Raw genomic sequence first — 15,957 nt, forward strand, 5'->3', positions numbered from 1 at the left:
CTTCCAGCCTCAATGTGCACCTTCCGTGTTTCTGCAGCCTCTTGCCTGGATTTCCAGCTCCTTGGCTCTGGCCTTGTCACAGCATGGAATGCACGATATAATCCCAACATCCCACAGTTCCCTCCTCCCAGCTCCCACAGGTCAAGGTCCTTGTGAGCAAAGCCATTCCCATTCATGATAGTTACCTGTGCTCACGATGTGCCAGCCATGGGGTTTGTCTTAGTTAATCCTCGCTATGACTTTCCAAGGCAGATGCTGGGGATGTCCCCATTCCACCGGTAAGGAAACTGCAGCTTGGCACGCATACATTTCCCAGGCACACAGCTGGCAATTGGTAGAGCTGGGCTGAGAACTCGTCTCTTGCTCTTTCAAAGCCAGGCTCTTAACCATGACATTAAAAAGCTTCCTTTTGCCAGAGGGGTCCTCAGGTCTGCTCTCCCCACCTGACCACCCCTTTATTTCCACATATATGTCACCTCCCAGGGACAGCCAGACTGTAGTCACCGGCACAATGAATGACCTCGCCCTTCAGGTAATGCACATGTTGTGGTTCTTTAAAGCCCACTGCGTGTAACTAGCATAAAACCTCCTACACTCAGATTGTAGAGGTACTTGGAGTGGATGCAAAGAGGAGGGTCCTTCTCTACTTCCAGCGTGTGGGGCACGGAGCAGCTGTGCTGATACCCCCAGGCCCACTCAGATCCCCTCCCAGCAGACAGCAGCCCCTTTCATCCTGTCTGCCTTGGCGGTTTATTTTAGGCATAGTCTGACCAGGTGCTCTGGGTCAATAGGCTTAGTTTTAAATAACTGGATTCTTCTCAATGACCGTTCCCTTTAGAAGGGAAGCGGCGTGGTAGAAGAATGAGCCAGCAGCCTGGCGGCGGTGGGAGATGGGAGCTAAGACAGAAGACTGGAAACGTGAGGGCTCTGTCACTCCCTGCGTGACCTCAGATAGGCTCATGGCTTCCCCACTCTGGGCTTCAGTTGCCTTATCTATAAAGCAAAAGATTGGTCTGGGTCATCTCGAACACCTCCTGCAGTCTGTCCCCCCATCTCTGTTCTATGCCTGTGTTTCCAGATGAAAAGACACATCCTGCAAATTGTTTCAGGGTGGTGATTTCGCATGGAGGAGCTGAGCCACCGAGGGATGCAGCAGCTTATAGAGCAAGCTCTGCTCTGGAGTCGGGAGGCCTGGGTTCTAGTCTTGCTTCTGATACAAACTCGGTGGCCTTGAACAAGCTAAGCCCGGTTTTTCTCACCCGTTTAAAGGATGAACCTTGAAAACATTATGCTGAATGAAATAAGCCAGGCACAAAAGGATACATACTTTATGATCTCACTTATGAGGTACCTAGAATAAGTAACTTCATAGAGACAGAAAGAAGAATGGTGGTTGCAGGAGCTGGGGGAGGGGAGGAGAAGGGGGAGTTATTATTTAATGGGTGCAGGATTCTGTCTGGGATGATGAAAAAGTTTTGGAAATGGTAAGTGGTGATGGTTGCACATCGTGAATGTATTTGATGCCACAGAATAGTACACTTCAAAAGGTTAAATGGTAAATTTTATGTTATGTGTATTTTAACATATAAAAAACACACACTTTTCAAAATATAGTTAAAATTTCTAGGGATATTTTGGCAAAACCTGGGAGTGAGGAGTTCCAATTCTCCTGTGTGAACTTAGGCCACACATTTCGAAGAAGTAAATTTTCTTCCTCTGGCAAATGCAGCTAGCCAGCGGCCCCCTTCTTTCCCTCCAAACTTCGCACTCCACACCTTGGAGTGTGCCCAGGTGCAGCCAAATTGTCAGGGCATACTCAAAGCAGCTTCCATGAGCCTGCAAAGGGAGCTCCAGTCCTGGCTCACGGGCCATTCTCAGGGGTACCTAGATCCCTTCTCTGGGTTCTATGTACCCTCTTATTTTCGAATTAAGACAAAAGGAGGGCTTTCCAACCATATTGACCTTTTACAGCAGACCTGGCTCAGCCATGCTTGAGTCCCCAGTGCCTGAGCCAGTGCCTGACACAGCAGGTTCTCAACATTCATTTGGTCACTGAGAAGACGCCCTCACTCCAGTCCTATTCTATGCCAACTTCATAAAGATGAGTGTAAGGAATAAGCCAATTTCTGTCAGGCAAGAAAGCTATAGGGGTGGGTAGGTGAAGATGAAGAAGGAAGATACATAGGTAGAGTAGACATTAAACTGCTCATTGCAAATAATTGTTTAAATAGTCACAATGTGCCAAGTGCTGAGGAAAATTTGAACATAGTGCCAGGGGGTGGCTGGACTCATCTAGGGCTCTCCGGAGGGCAGGCTTGCGGAAGTCACGAGGGGTTGGAAGGGCAGCTACGAACTTTGGGGTGGGGAGTAGCATCAGACAGCACTAAAAAGCCTGGGATTCTACCCAGAGCATCCATGCTCCTCCCGGGGGTAAGCTGAGTCCGAAAGAGGCAGGAAGCTCGTGTCCCAGGTGACTTAGGCCAGTAGAAACCGGGCGTCCTTGGCCGAGGCATGGCAGGCTCTTGGCACATGGATGACACATGCCTGTGTGCTACCACAGGCTCCAAGTCGGTGGGTGACAGGGACCCCTCGCTTCTCAGAGAGCGGAGCCAGGTCGGGGCCTTCTGGCCCGGGCCGCCGCCCCTGTTCCTGGGCTTGTGGGGCTGGGGTCCGTCTGGGCTCCGCGCTCGCGCGGCGCTCACCACCCGGGGTGCCGCGGGGGGGCGGGGAGAGCGGCCGCCTAGCCCAGCCCCGCGGATGACAGGAGCCGGGGAGCCGAGGAGGGAGGAGCCGCCGCCGCAGCCGAGCGCTGGGCTGAGGAGCAGAGAGAGCGGGGCGCGGAGTGCGGGCGGCTGGGAGCGCGCTGAGCGGGGGAGAGGCGCTGCCGCACGGCCGGCCACAGGACCACCTCCCCGGAGAATAGGGCCTCTTTATGGCATGTGGCTGGTAACTTTCCTCCTGCTCCTGGACTCTTTACACAAAGGTGAGACCTGCGCGGGCGGCTGGGCAGCGGAGGCGGCGGGGCCAGGGTGGCGCGGCTGGCGGCGAGGCGGGGTGCCTGACGGGCTCCAGGTGCCTGGGGGGACCAACGGGGTGCAAGGCCTCGGGTGGGGCGCAGCGGGGCGGGGCAGGCACCCTGACAGGGGCCGAGTGAGAGTCAGCTGCCGACCGCTCCGCCAGTCACCCGCGTCTGCCGTTTTGGGGCACGCCCGTAGGGGTGGTGGCGAAGGAGCCCCTCATCTCTCGGCTCCCCGCCGGGCGGCAGTTCTGCCCTGGACCCCTCCCCCAGCCCCTTGCCCGCTTCCTGCGGTTTGGTGGCGCTGGGACCCCGGAGTGCCCTCCGAGTCGAGGGTTCCTCAGGCCGTGACTCTTGACCTAGGAATCCTCGCTTATTCGGGCCTCGGACTCGGCGGTTGATGTCTCCGCTATGTGCGTGCGCCCCTCTCCTGCCGCGGACCCCAGCCCTGGCGCGAATGTTGGCGCACCGCATGGCGCTTATCCGCGCATTGGCTGGAGGCAGGGTGGGGATAGTGAGAGTCCGGAGAGCTGGAGGTCCCTCGGATAGCAAGTTTGTTCTCCAAACCCAGAGGTCACCCTCCTCCGGCCCCACCTCACCCCTCTGCCCCGGGCGCTAGCCCCGGCTTGGTGCGCCACCGTGGCCACCTCGGGCAGCGCACCCCAAGGTGCGAGATTCTCCGCTTCCGCGCCTGGCCAGTTGGACCTGGGGACAAGTCTTCAGGCTGGGGGGCGTGTCCTTCTTCCTGGAGAGAGAGGGTTGCTGGGGGTGGGTCCAGGTGGCCGGCATGTCCAGACCTGTGGCTGGGGCGCAGCGTACCTGATCCGCGAGGTAGCCGGGACCAGGAGGTTGGAAGAGGGCAGACATTTCCGACTGAAGTCACCTGTGCACTGAGTCGGGACCAGGCAGGCGCAAGTAGTCGGGCTTCCAGGCTATCGCAGAGGACGTGCCCCGGGGAGCGCAGATGGCGGGAGATGAGGCGGCCGAACTCCGCGCCCTTGCGCGGTAGAGCACACACGCTCCAACAAGCTCAGCATCACCTGTTCAGCCCTCTAACTTTTCTCCTTCGCTCCCCGGGGCGGCTTCTCTCTTCCTTTGCCCCGGCTGTTGCCGTGGTCGGGCGGCAACTCTTGACCCCCAGGCGATGAGGAAGGGCACTCCAGCGGAGCGTTGGCGCCCGGGGAGGGTTCCAGCCCTGCCCTGCTGGTGCTCCAGGGGTCTGGAGTCTGCAGCCTGCCGGAGCCCACTGCGATACACCGCGGGCTGGGGGAAGGAGGATAACCCTTATTTGTACATACCGCCGGGTCAAAGCTAGACTCAAGGCCAAGATACTGCTGGCATGGCATTTACTGCGCGATCGGATTGCGGGACAAGGAAGGGTGGCATCCAAAATCGTGGACAAAGTAGTTGAGTTTTTCAGGCCCAGTGGGGTCCCCCCGGGTTACACACCAAGGCTGGTCTCTGCTGTTTAACCCCTTGCCCCCCGCATCACACTCCTTCATCCTACCTTAGCAGAGCAAGAAGCCTGCCTCCTGTTCAAGCCCCACCCCCGAACCCCAGTCTCCCTCTCCCCAGGTTCTTCCTGCCTCCCTCCGCCCCCGCAGGCTGGCTCGGCTCGCAGCTTTAATTACATTAATATTAAAAATACATAAGGTGAGGAGCGGCTTTCTCTCTCGATAGCTCTCTCTCCAACCCCCATCCCCTTTCCCAATTTGTCAGGCGAGAAAGCACAGGCCCAAGCCGCTGCCACACTCTAGCCCGGCTTTGTCCCCAACTCCCCCATGCCTCCACAACACTCTCTGGAGACATCTTCCAGGACAGCCCATTCCCCGGGACTGCAGGAGGCCCCTCAGCAAATACCGGAAGGACGCTCCCCTCCCCCTTCCAGGAGCCTGGCATTAATAAATGAAGCCGAGCTATTTGATAGGGCGGGAGCAGATGGGGGTGGGGGTGCAGAAAGGCCCAGAAGGCAACAGGACAGCCAAGGGGCAAAATCTTGTCCAACTCGAGAGGGAAGTTGCCAGTGGCCTTGGACCTGTAAGCGGGCGGGAGGTGCCAGTTGTGGCGGCCCCTCAGTGGCCTTTGGGTCTGCAGAGCCTGGTGCCCCTGCGATTCAGAGGCTCCAGCGTCTGCTGGGCGCCAGGGCACCTCGCCAGACAGGCCTTTCTTTTCCTTGGTGCCTTAATTGGGTCTTAGGTGCCAGGCTGGTCCCCGGGGCCTGTTCTGCTTGGGGTGGCGTGGTAGGGGGTGGCAGAGGCGGCTCGGGGAAGATGTGATGCGGAGACAGCAAGAAAGATGGGGTTTGGTGTATTTTCTCTCCCGTTGCCAGTCACCCCCGCGGCACCAAGGAAAATGTAAATGTGAATGTTCGAGCCTGTTACAGAAAACAATATCCTCTTGCAATAATTTGTACGTCCATCTGTGAGGAGCGGGAGGAGGCAGGGAGAGAGAGAAGAAAACAGAATGAGATGGAGCATCCTCTGGATGGAATTAAGCAGTTATTGAATGTGTTTTAAGCTTCTGTTATTTCCATTCCTCTCAAAATACCTTTTTTTAAAATGATGCCTGAGCTCGGACCGATTCCCTAGAACTAAACTGGGAAGGGGTTTTAATCATCGGTTATCAAGTCTCCAATAACTGCCTTATTATTGCCAAAACAAATCCAGGTTTAGGCAGCCGGATGAACCCCGGCGAGGCGCTCTCCGTTGTTCCATCCAGCGTGCCAGCATCTGTGTTGCCTGCATTTGCATTTTTACTGTGTAAAAGAACAAGCTTCCCCAGCACTAAAATTCCTGTTTTCTAAAAGCCAAAATAATGGATTGCATTGATTTTTTCATTTCCCACCCCAACTTCTCCGATGGGGACTCATGGTTCTTCTCTCTTGAGAAGACCAAATTAAAAGCCTTCGTCAGGCCATTAAGAAAATCTCCAACATTCTGTTCAGTGTCTAATTAAAAAAAGGGAGGGGGGGCGATGGGGAAATGTGTTTTTAAAATCTTGAAATGGCAAACACAACTTAGGGGAGAGAGGTGAAGGGCCAGTGAATACTGGGGAGGGGGTGAGTGGCAGAGAGACCCCGGTTGCTAGAATAACATGAGGGAGATTGGCAGTGCCATGATGCCCGACAAGCCTTTCTGATGCTTCTTTTTTCTGGGCATCAAAGCCAGCTGCCTTTAATATATTTCTGCAGTGGAATGGGGAGCTCAATTAGAAACAAAAAGCAAGTAAGCAGTGGACCCAAAGGCAGCGCTTAAGTTGAACAGATCCCAGGGGACTGGCCAGAGAGGCTTAGTTTTCTTAGGATGAGGATCAGAAGGGAGGTGGGCAAGCAGGCAGGGCTTTGGCCCAGGGAGAGCTTGCTAGAGAAGCAGGCCCCCAACAGGCTGGCTGGGAGCCCCCAAACACAGGGCCAAGGTCTGCCCAGAGCACCCCATGGGCTGTTAGCCTATGACAGAGAGGTGCAGAGCTCAAGCCTTGCTGACCTTCTCTGTGTCTTAGAATTCCATCCTTGCCACTTACTTGGTACCCTGCTCTGGCTGGTGAGGGATGATTTAATTGTAGATGAAGAGAGGGGAGGGCAGATGCTCAGAGAGCTTTTCTGCAGGGATATGAGTTCCAGGCTGGGAGGTTCTTCCTTCCTCCATGATCTTGGAGGAGTTGTTTTCTGGGCAACCTCTGAAGTAGTCAAGAAAATATCCCCTAGTTCCTGAAGCGCTCTCTCAGCTCCCAGCCCAGTCGATTCTAGCGGGTACCCAGGTGCATGAATAGGGTGTGAGCTACAGGCAGCAGCGATGGTAGGGCGCCAGGAACCCAAGGGCACACCCCAGATTTGCATATAATCTGCATATGGATTTGTATGCTCACCTAGCCAGGCCAAAAGCTGTGCCCTCTGTGAGTAGCATCTTGATCTCAACCTCAGTAGCAGCCAGCAGTGGCTTCCTCCTTGCATGGAAGGGGGTGGGGCCGGAGCTGGGAGAAGGGCTGGTATTGGTAATGCTTCTGTCTCCTAGATTTTGTTGCCTCCCATATGTGCCTCCAGTGCTCAGCACTGGCTTCACCATCTGGCAAGGCAGCCCCAGAGCTCCCACCACCCCTATCCAAGGACAGACAGTGGCACTGGGGATATTGGAGCAGGGTGGGTAGCAATGGGCCAAGACATCGTAAAGTAGACCCAACTTGGGATGTGGGTTGCGCCTCTCATGCTGCAGGAAGAAGAGGGTGAAGGGAGGGGCAAACTAGCTATGGAAATCCAGGGCCTGCATTAGCTTCCTGGTGGGTGCACCCCTAGAATGCAGGGAACTGGGTGCCTAGGGCTGCCATCAGCAGGTGGTGAGGCAGTGGCTGATGGCATGGGGGTATGAAGTGAGGCGGAATGTTCTTTCACCCTCCTGGTTTGTCAACACCTAGCCTGGGAGGTGGTTGTGGCTTCAGAGGGATGAAAGAAATAGCACCAGCTTCTCATTCCACCTCTCCTAGGGCAGCTTCAGGTATGTGGGTTGGTTCTGGCAGGGCAGAGGGAGGACAGGCACTGCGGTCACTGAGGGAAGGGCGTGTCAAGAGTCTGGAGCGATGCTTGAGGAGTGAGCACTTCAGGAGAGCTGAGCGGCCCCTCCTAGCGAGCCAGCTGGGATGCTGCAGTGGGAGTGTGGCCTCGGGAGTGGTTTTGTCTGCATTTCCAGGGCCCTGAGAGGATACTACCATGGCAGGTGCTGCTCCAAAGCCTTCCCAGAGTATTTTTCAGCACATCCACTGATCCAGAAGGGGCCTGGCCCACCGGAGTCCACAAAGGTTTCCAAAGGATGTGGTATGGAGGCCTAAGGGGTAAGGTGGAGCCTCAGGGGATGGATGGAGGTAGAGACAGGGAGGGCCAGAGGGCAGAGCTTCAAGCACCACCTGCCCTGTTCTCACTGCCATTCTTTCAACCAGAGCTTTTATTCATTCTCCAGTTTCATATATTGGAGTAGAATGAAAAATAAAAAAGTTTACAACCCACTAGCGTGGTAGAAATTTGGAGTCAAGGCAAATCTTTCATTTACATCCTGGCTCTGCACTTACTGGCCATGTGACTTTGGGCCTCTCTGAGCCCCACTTTCTCCAGCTTTGAAATGGGATTAAAGAAAATAATGCATATCAAGTAGCCAGAACATAGTGCTCAATAAACATTAAACCTATACTTTTTCCTCCACATTGCCTGTACCTTCCTCTCCTTGCCCCCTCTCCAGAATGCGTCATCAGATCCTTCCTTAAGCAGTTTAATTAATCAGCCACATTTTTGGCCAAGCCAGCTGGCTTAGACTTTATAACAATAAGAAAGACTGAGTAGTGGCCAGGACAGGGGACGTCAACTCCTTGCATCCATCACCTAGTTGGGTAGCATGTAGGACTCCTTCAGTAAGATAGCTGAGGCCATGTGGGCACCTGAGTGCCCCTTGGGTGCCCAGCACACTCCCTTCCCCTGGCCATCAGTGGAGACGGAGAAGGCTTAGGTTGGCTCCAGACTTGGATTTGAGGTGAGGCAAAGGTTGGTCTCATATCTGCCAAAGGAAGGCTGGGGTTGGTTGTTAAATCTCTACCATGGTTGGCCAGAGTAAGAACTATTCTGGAGTTCATGCCATAAAGCCTGTGTAAGCACTCCTCACAAAGCGAGCCCTCATAACTGTTGCTGGATGTATTTCTGTGTCTCTCCCTGCTGAGATGAACCTCTGTTTTGCAGGCAGTTTTGCATACAGAGAACACTCTTGGCAGCCTGTGACCTTGAAACTTCTCTTCCCTCCATGACCCAGTCTGTCACAGGGAAGCAGCATGTGACCCAGAGGTCAAGTACTGCCTATGGCAGGCCATGGCCTGTGGGATCCGACATGTTGGGGAGGGTGTGGGCTCCACAGCCTGCGTGCCTTGTTAAACAGATGTTTGTCGGGTGCTGCTTTAGCGTGAATGGCATTAGCCTTGGGGACCACCCATGCCACTCCAGCTCCTACTCCCCTCGTTTGTTCAGCTGCCCTGCCCCACTCCCTGTGCCCTGTCTCTACATGATGCTTGCACCGACAGTTTCCAAGGTCACCATCTTCATTAACAACAATTATTCAAATGCTAGTTAGTTGCATATCCATTAAACTGATTATAAAGAGATGCATGTGTGTTTACACATGCATGTGTGTGTGAGTGTGTGTGTGTCTGTGTGTTGGAAAGAACATTATCCATGGGCCTAAAAAACAAAGCTCAGCCTGTCTTACCTGGGCAAGTTGCCTAATGGTTCATGTACCTTTATTTTGTAATCTGTAAAATGGGCAAAATTACCCGTCCTGGCTATCCTACAGAGCAGTTGTTACTCTATATGTGCATAAATAAGAATGAGGGGCACAAAAATGTACATCATGTGACAGTGCTTTGTATACGAAATGAGGCAACATATGAACACACACATGTAAAAACCACAGCAAACCCGTTTTAGCCTTATGAATGCTCTGCTGAAATGTGAGGCATAATTACTGTCATTTCATCATACAGGAACGATGAAGGTCTCACAGCTGTTTGTGGCTGTCTCCCCCTCCGCGGGCCCCAACATATGGAGAATTTTCCTAGCTTTGCTTTTCAGCATCATGGGGAACAGCTGATGAGGCACAGCCAGGCTGGCAATAGTCTTCCTGGAGCAAACTTGGCAGATCCCCTGTGGCCCCAGTGGCAGTGGGAGTGGGAAGAAGCCTATCTCTGCTCCCCTCCTCCCATCCCCCTCCAAGGTTCTTAGATGCAAGTGTAGTCCATAGTCCTCTGGACCAATTCCCCCGAAGGGACATTCTCCCTGCAGGGAATCCACAGTTTTTGTGGGAAGAGCAGTAAGCACAGTCCCATCTTATGTGACCCCATTTAAGGTCACAGCACTCATTGGAATCCCTGAAAACTCGCCGCGTCAAGGCTGGTGGACACCCTGCTTCTAGGGTGACCCTCCCGCAGTCATGGGGTATGAGAGAGTCTGGGACCCCTGCGTTGGGGGTGGGAGAGGGAGATTCAGGTGATCACCTTGGGTAAAAGTCTTGCAGGGTTGGAAGGCATCTTTAAGGCTGTGGAATCTGTCCCCTAATCAGAGGTTGACCCCTTCTGCAGCTTTCCCACCCGGTGTCTTTTTCTCTCTGCACTAGTACTTCCCGTGACAGGGACTCCTTCCTTGCAAGGCAGCCCCTTCCTGGCCACACAGCTCTGACTATGACAGAGCTCACCCTTAGAATGAGTCAAACCTTGTTGTGGTCTTAGACCTTCTACTCACTGGTCCTGATGTCACTGCTTCAGCCACACAGAGCAAGGCAAAGCCCTCTTCCACTTGACAGCCCTGTGACTATGACAGGCAGATGTCCTGCCCATTTGAGGCCCCTCCTCTGGACACGCAGCATCCCTGGTTGTTCTGATACACCCTCATATGACGTCGTTTCAGTGCTTCATGGTGCTCCTGAGTTCCGCAATGGCTAGTTTTCTGACAGCAGGGTGGCCAGAACTGAGAGAACACTGGAGACAGCACTGTAGCCCCAGCTGGGATGCTGGTGAGCTATGTCCCTGGGGTAAATGACTCCACCTCTCTAGGCCTTGTGAATGGAAGAGATTGGACAATAATCTCTTAAGTCCCTCAAGCATTAACAATCTAAATCTAGGATTCTCTGGGGACAACTGTGCTGTCTGAGCCGACTCCCTGGAAAGAACTTTTGGCCATAAGGGACCTTCCTTTGACAGGCCCTGTCTAGAAAGGGCTGGAAGATTAAAGAGTCTGTCCGACAGTCAGCTGTTGCTCATAACTTCTCCTGGAGCTGATGGCGCAGGGCCTTGGAGGTTGAAGGATAGCTGCGTCTCCACTGGACCTCGCAGGTTTCTGGTTGCTGGTCACAGAAACCCTGTTTGTGCTAAGAATCTTAAAAACAAACACCAAAACCACCCGTGTTTCTGATGGACACAGGGAGGACACGTGAGCTGTGCTTTGCATGGGGATTGGAAGTGGGGGTGCTTTTTGGTCATCTCAATGACTAGGGTGGGGAGCTGCCGACATTTAGTTGGGGGAGGGATGGAATGTCTAATGACAGGGAGATTCCCAAATAATTCTGAATTATCATACCCCAGTTGCTCTCTTTTGTCAGAAAATCCCCCTACAGTGTGCTCACACTGTGGGGATGGTCTCAATCTAGCCTGTCACGTGCCTGCTGAGCCACACATCCTGGCATAAAGATGTGAAATGCAGCTCTGCCACTATGAACTGTGCAACACCAGGAAATTATTCGACCTAAGAGCCTGTCTTCCTATCTGTAAAATGGGGTCTTGAACAGTAGCTACATCCAAGAGCTGTTGTAAGAACTAAATGTGCAATAATGCAAGAAAAAGGCTTCCCACCATGCCTGGCACAGAACAAATGCTAAAAAGAAATGATGAAGCCAGGCGTGGTGGCTCACACCAGTCATCCCAGCACTTTGGGAGGCCGAGGCAGGCGGATCACTTGAGGTCAGGAGTTCGAGACCAGCTTGGCCAACATGGTGAACCCCCATCTCTACTAAAAATACAAAAATTAGCCAGGCATGGTTGTGCATGCGTGTAATCCCAGCTACTCAGGAGGCTGAGGTAGGAGAATGTCTTGAACCTGGGATGTGGAGGTTGCAGTGAGCCAAGATGGTGCCACTGAACTCCAGCCTGGGTGACAGAGTGACACTCCGTCTCAAAACAAACAAACAAACAAACAAGGCACTGTGATGGGGAAGGTAGTGGTGGAGCAGGTGTACCAGATTGGGTGGACATCACAGGCAGAGAGCATAAGACTTGGCCCGCTGCTCCCTCTTGTCCAAGGACTGTACCAGCTCAGGCTGCCTGGTACATGCTCTGATGCTGTCTGGGAGACTCAACCTTCTCCTTCCCAGGGTCTGGGCTCACACTATTTCCAAGATGTGGATGCAACATAAAAGGTTTTTAGTGAAGCAGCAAGACACCGTCTGGCTGGTCGTCCTCTGGGTTTTGAATGGACTTGGTGGGTGAGCTGGTGGGAGGATCACCCTACTGGTTGATCCTCTCTGGACCCAATTTTTTCACCTCTGGGATGAGAACAATCAGAGTGAGGGCACAGAATACATCTCCCATGAAAACCTTTGTGTGGAAATACAGTGAAGTAATCAACCTTGCAAATCAATCCAAGAAAACTCTCCAGCTCACATCTGCATGAAGAACTCTGCGTAAGGCCTGGGAGTTAGCAAAAGCTGTGTGGCTACTGCAATGCTCTGTTGCTATTGATTCTACCACTATTGTTTGCTTATCTTGATTGCCAAATTAAGTTAATTAATGTGGTGGTAGGGTCTTGTCAGCCAAGCAGATGACAATTGTCTGTCATTGGGAAAGGAAATACAGAAGTCCAGGATGGCAAATCTACTTTTCCGAAGTACTGTTACTCTCAGTAGAGACAGAGAACACCAGTCTCAGAAATAGAATTTCTGGTCCTATGACAGACTTGGTGAATCTGTTATCTAAGACTCTGCATTTTTAACAAGCTCTCTAGGTGATTCTTATGCATATTGATGTTTGAGAACGACAGTTTTAGGTTATTATTATTATCATCATAGGTGAGCAGTAAATATTTGTTGCACAATGATTCACTTTTCCCACAAATACTTACTGCTTGCCTGCTATAATGATAATGCTTGTAACGACAGCCACAAATACTTAGGTGGTGCCAGGCACTTACATACACCAAAAACTGTCCCAAGTTCTTCATATGTATTAACTCATCCAACCATAATAACCCTTGAGGTAGATATTGTCACCACCTTTGTATAGATGGGGAAACTGAGGCACAGAAAGGAGAGGCAATCTTGCCCGGGGTTACACACACTGCTTGTAAGTGACAGAGTAGGGATTCAAACCCAGGGAGCCTGGTACCAGAGGGTGGGCTTTTCACCACTGTACTGTGTGCCTAGTATGTGCCCAGGAGACAGAGTGGTGACTAGACAGTCACTGCCCTCAGGAAGCTAATGGCCCTCACAGGAGAGGATACCTACTGTCCCCTTGGCCCTGACCCTTCCTCCTGTCCCCTGCCCCCTGCTCCCCTGAAGATCCACGACCTCTCCTACAAATGGTTGCCATGCCCGGGTGAGGCTGCCTCTTGAAGGATCTTGCCTGTCTCTGAGGGAATGTTGCAGGGGTCCCAGCGCTGGCAGATACTCCTGGATGAAAAGTCCAGTGAATGAGACGAGTAAATATCATAAAGGAAGAGAACAAAATGACTCATCTCCCAGTGGAGGTGGCGAGGTGTTAAGATTTCAGTCCCCTCAGGTTGTCCTTTACAATGATTACAGATGATGACATGGGGGTAATTCAGTGTGCACCTCAGAGCAACCTCAGTCAGCCAGCTCCTCCCACTGCAGCCAGACACCCCCATCCCACACAGGCAGGTGGGGTGGGAGCCCCAGGGGTTACATACATGGGGCTGAAGTTCCCTTTGCAAAACTAATCTTGATACCCAAGCGGTGGAGGGCTGGCAAGCGAGTTGATGCAGTGGATACTTAGGTTTCAGCGGTGACCCTGGGGGCAGGCAGCCCAAATGCCTGGGGGCGATTTCTGGTTTAAAAATATTGCTGTGCTATTTCCACACTTCTAATCTCCTAGCAATTTGGAGCCTGTTTTACGAAACACAGCATCGGGGTGGTGCTCAATGTTAAACGGCAGAGAAGATTAAATGGGCTGAAGGCTGGGCGTCTGTCACATGACAACCAAGCCCATAACTTCCATTTTCTATTAAAAATCCATTTCCCCCTTTAACCAGAAGAAGCTTTGCTGTTGATCTGAGTGTCTCTCTATTTATGAAGTGTTCCCCCTCCTCTTCTTTCTTTCGGTAAATATGCCTGGTTCTGTCTGCAGAGGGAAGAAAGAGCTGCGGGGAGTGACTGAGATTGGAAGGGAAAGGAGGAGTCTCTGTCAGGGGATTTGCTTTCCAAATTGGGACCAGCTTGGAGAGAAGACATGAGGGGAAACTTTGTCAGAGCCCAAACTTTGAACTCAATGATGTGATGGGAAAAGCTCGGGTTTGGAGCTGGTTGAATTTTGACTCTGTCTCTTCCTGGCTGTAGGATCTTGGAGAAGATGTCGACTCCTTCAGCCTCCTCTTCCTCACCCTTAAAATGAGGCTAACAGGCCCTCTGCCTCATACCTTTGTGTGGGGATTAGATGGCCAAGCCTGGTGCCTGGCACAAGAAGGCGCTCCATAAATGTTAGTCTCCTTTCTTTTGGGGACTCCACACCCTTAGGCCAATAAGATTTTAGGGAAATAGATGTCCAGCCAAAATGCCACAGAAGTTAGACATGAGGACTACAAGGACTTGGATAACCTCAGGCGCCACTGTCAGGGACTGTTGGACACCTCAAACCTTGCTTTCCCAAGCTTGCAAACCTCCAAGTATCCCCCACTGCCTTTGACCCCCACTGTCTTCCACCACTGAGGCCCAAACTCAATCCAGCTGGTTTCACCTCTTCTCCCCAAACCCAATCCAGCTGGTTTCACCTCTTCTCCCCAAACCCAATTCAGCTGGTTTCACCTCTTCTCCCCCAACCCCCAAACCCAATTCAGCTGGTTTCGCCTCTTCTCCCCAAACCCAATTCAGCTGGTTTCACCTCTTCTCCCCCAAACCCAATTCAGCTGGTTTCGCCTCTTCTCCCCCCCAAACCCAATTCAGCTGGTTTCGCCTCTTCGCCCCAAACCCAACCCAGCTGGTTTCACCTCTTCTCCCCAAACCCAACCCAGCTGGTTTCGCCTCTTCTCCCCAAACCCAACCCAGCTGGTTTACTCGCCTCTTCTCCCAAACCCAACCCGGCTGGTTTGGCCTGCTTCTCCCCAAGCCCAGCCCAGCTGGTTTTGCAGCCTCTTCTCCCAAACCCAACCCAGCTGGTTTAGCCTCTTCTCCCCAAACCCAATCCAGCTGGTTTCGCCTCTTCTCCCCAAACCCACCCACTGCTCCAGCCTGCAAGGTTTCCACAGGGCCCCCTAACATGCATGCCTCACCCACTGTTGTTGGGCTGTCTTCTCTGGGAGTGCCCCCCCTTGTCACCCCACCTATCCTGGTCTTCCAGCTCAGCTCAGCTCCTATCTCTTCCCAACGCTTTTTCTCTGGCTGCTGAATAACTTTCCCCTTCCCTCCCCATAGCTCTTGGCTAAATCAGTGCTTTCAGCTGGCCTCACGCATGGCCAGGTGCTATTGTTTAACCTCCTCTCCTGTTCCCCATCTCCTTTATAAGCTCCTGGAAGGTGGAGCAATTCTCCTTGTCTTTGATGCCTCCCACCGTACCTGGGATACTGTGGTGCAGCGCGGCTGGTGCTTGGTAAAAATCTCTTGAGGCGATGAACGTCTTCTCTGGTCCCTGGATCAGAAATGACTGGGGAAGGAGGACACTGAAGGGTGCAGGAGTCAGGTGAGAGGAAGTAGCGTTTGGAGAGGGCTTGGAATTCTGCAGGGCTGCAGGGTGGAGCTGTGCCCTTTCATCCCTGTAGTAACCTTAGGCACCCTCGACCCCTCAGGGAGAGTGAACAATCCCCATCTCATATTAGAACATCCTCATGGGGAATCAAGAACTGCCCTATTCCATTCCACCCTCTCAGCAGCTCTGGGAGGCAGCTAAGATGGTGCAATCACATCCTGCCCTTTTGTAAAGGAGGCTCAGGAGGGCTAAGTGGCTTGCCTGAGGTCACACAGCAGGTGAGGGGTGAACCCCCAGAGGGGAGGTAGTTCTGTCAGACTTCAAGGCAGGGGTCTGGGGCCCCTCTGGGAGCTTGCTGGGGCTTTGTCACTGCTCTGAAGATTCAAATGAGTCTGAGAAGGTGGGGAAGCCCCTGCTGTAGAGGCCACACCAAACTCCATGAGGCCAGAGTGAGGACATCAGGCTCCTACTACTCCCACTTCTTTCCCTGGAGTTCTGAACACACCCATTGCTTCTGT

General features: G+C 52.9%; 1 protein-coding gene across 1 annotated transcript in view; it reads left to right on the plus strand.

Annotated features, from left to right (window-relative positions):
• Positions 1-2,754: 2,754 nt before the first annotated feature.
• The window catches only part of DSCAML1 (DS cell adhesion molecule like 1), a 364,654-nt gene continuing 351,451 nt past the window's right edge, over positions 2,755-15,957 (plus strand). The window contains exon 1 of the mRNA XM_021926590.2: positions 2,755-2,983. Coding sequence (XP_021782282.1) covers positions 2,758-2,983 — 226 coding nt within the window. The 5' untranslated portion in view covers positions 2,755-2,757. The remainder of the gene's footprint in view (positions 2,984-15,957) is intronic.

This window comes from Papio anubis, chromosome 12 (assembly GCF_008728515.1).
Source record: "Papio anubis isolate 15944 chromosome 12, Panubis1.0, whole genome shotgun sequence".
Classification (NCBI taxonomy): Eukaryota; Metazoa; Chordata; class Mammalia; order Primates; family Cercopithecidae; genus Papio; species Papio anubis.